General features: G+C 37.3%; 1 protein-coding gene across 1 annotated transcript in view; it reads left to right on the forward strand.

Moving 5' to 3' along the window:
• Positions 1-597: 597 nt before the first annotated feature.
• Positions 598-2,500, forward strand: part of LOC143021665 (uncharacterized) — a 22,466-nt gene continuing 20,563 nt past the window's right edge. Inside the window, exons 1-2 of the mRNA XM_076179275.1 lie at positions 598-1,442; positions 1,647-2,500. The exon at positions 1,647-2,500 is cut by the window's right edge and continues 257 nt beyond it. Of these exons, the coding sequence (XP_076035390.1) occupies positions 598-1,442; positions 1,647-2,500 (1,699 nt within the window). The remainder of the gene's footprint in view (positions 1,443-1,646) is intronic.

Genomic DNA, 2,500 nt, shown 5'->3' on the forward strand with positions numbered 1-2,500 from the left:
GGCGCTGAAGTGAAGCCACCTCCAGGACATGGTCCATATTGTTTTCGATTGCAAGGACAAATATATCATTATGCAACAAATTTACATCCAAATGAAAATGAAGAAAGAAAATATGGACAGCTCTATATAATTGAAACAAATGAAGCATTAAATCTGAGGTCAAATGCTAATCAATATTCTAATTGCTTATATTCAGTTTTCAAAAAAATATCTGAAGCAATGGTCGATAATCCTTATGTAGGGGCATATAAAAACATGAGAACTGTCGAACTTGAAGAGCAACAAAGAGCTGCAATACAAAATATCCCTCCCAGAAAAATAACCATGCAATTTATTGCCGGCCCTGATGCGAGGAGATATAATAATCCAACAAATGATGAAATTGCAGCAATATTTGTCGGTGATGATGGAGCACCTCCTGTCCAGCGTGACATTATAGTGTACCCTGAAGGACAACAGAGGTAGAGGATATCCTACCTCTCTTGCCATCTTGATCCAATGATTTACCCTCTTCTCTTTCCTCATGGTGAATTCGGATGGCATATAAACATTACTCATGTAGAAAATAGGTAAACTAGAGTTCGTAACAAGGTTACTATGCAGGAATTTTATGCATATCGTCTAGCTATAAGAGGTGGCTTCAGTCCAATACACAGTGGTGGAAAACTATTTCAGCAATATATAGTTGATGCTTATGTTAAAGTAGAGGGTTGTCGTTTGAAATTCATTGCAGAAAATCAGGCACAACTAAGAGTTGCAATGTATTCAGGTTTGATGGATCACCTTGCAAGAAATAATGAAAATGAAGATCCTGGAGTACCTGTCATTTTGCCATCATCCTTCACTGGGAGCTCACGAAATATGCAACAATGCTATCAAGATGCAATGGCAATAGTTTGCAAGTATGGAAGGCCTGATTCATTTATAACATATACTTGCAATCCAAAATGTCGAGAAGTAACTGAAAACTTACAGCCTCATGAAACTGCACAGAACAGACCTGATTTGTTGGCACGAGTTTTCAAACAACATCTCAATGAATTAATGATTGACATAAAGGACAGACATGTACTTGGGGTACCTATTGCTGCGATACATGTTATTGAATTTCAGAAAAGAGGTCTCCCGCATTGTCACATGCTAATCATGCTGCGTGAAGAAGATAAAATTAGAACTAAAGAACAAATTTATAATATTGTTTCAGCTGAATTACCATCAGAACATGATCCAGAATTGAGAGAATTAGTGAAAAAACTAATGATTCATGGACCCTGCGGTACATTTAATCCCAATTCAATCTGTATGGTAGAGGGAGAGTGTCAAAAGAAATTTCCTATGCCGTATCAGGAGGAGACTATAACAAATGTTTCTGTATATGCTCTTTACAGACGCAGAAATAATGGAGATTCTGTTAGAGTGGGCGTCCATGAGGTTGACTGTAGGTTTGTAGTACCATATAATAAATATTTACTCAGAAAATATGGTGCTCACATTAATGTAGAAGTGTGTATATCGGTAAAAAGTGTGAAATATCTTTTCAAATATGTCTATAAAGGACATGATTGTGCAATGATGGAAATGAATATGAACAACAATCAAACTAATGAAAATGAATATAATGAAATTAAACAATATATTTCGTGTAGATACGTATCTCCGCCTGAAGCATTTTGGCGTTTGTCAGAATATAAAATGTATGGACAGTCGCATACAGTTTACCGACAGGCACTCCATTTGCCTGACCAGCAGCAAGTTTATTATATGCCGGGCGAGCAAAGACAGGCTGCTGCCCGTGCAGAAGGACAAGACACGCAATTAACTGCATGGTTCAAACTTAACCAAAGTGACGTGGATGCAAGAGCCCACCTTTATACTGATATCCCTGAATATTATGTATTTAATAACCAAAGCAACACTTGGACCAGAAGACAACGTCACCGCCAGATAGTAACGAGAATGTACTCTGCCAGTCCTAGAAATGCTGAGAAATTCCATTTAAGGATGCTTCTTCTTCATGTACCAGGTGCAACTTCTTTTGATGACTTGAAAACTGTAGGAGGTGAACAGTTGCCGACCTTTAAGGATGCCTGTATTCGATTGCAACTGCTTGAAGATGACAACGAACTAGAAATGGCTTTGAGTGAGGCAGCTATATATCAAATGCCACGACAGCTTCTTAACATGTTTGCAATGATTTGTTTATTCAATACACCACAAAATGCCTTACAATTATGGAATGATAACAAACACCTTATGATAGAGGACCTTTTATGCCAATATGATAATAATGTTGCAGAAAATATCGCTCTGCATCACATAAACATGATTTTGAATGAAAACGGCATGAATTGTGCAATGCTTGGTCTGCCAGAACCAATCAGTGAGCCTCCTGCCATTCAACATATGGAAAAAATTCAAGAAGTCAATCCTGAAGTACTAAATATTGAGCAAAGATATGTATTTAATTGTGTCATTAACGCTGTAAGTGAACTAGATAGAG

Source organism: Oratosquilla oratoria, chromosome 42 (assembly GCF_046742065.1).
Source record: "Oratosquilla oratoria isolate Oo_2021 chromosome 42, ASM4674206v1, whole genome shotgun sequence".
Taxonomy (NCBI): Eukaryota; Metazoa; Arthropoda; class Malacostraca; order Stomatopoda; family Squillidae; genus Oratosquilla; species Oratosquilla oratoria.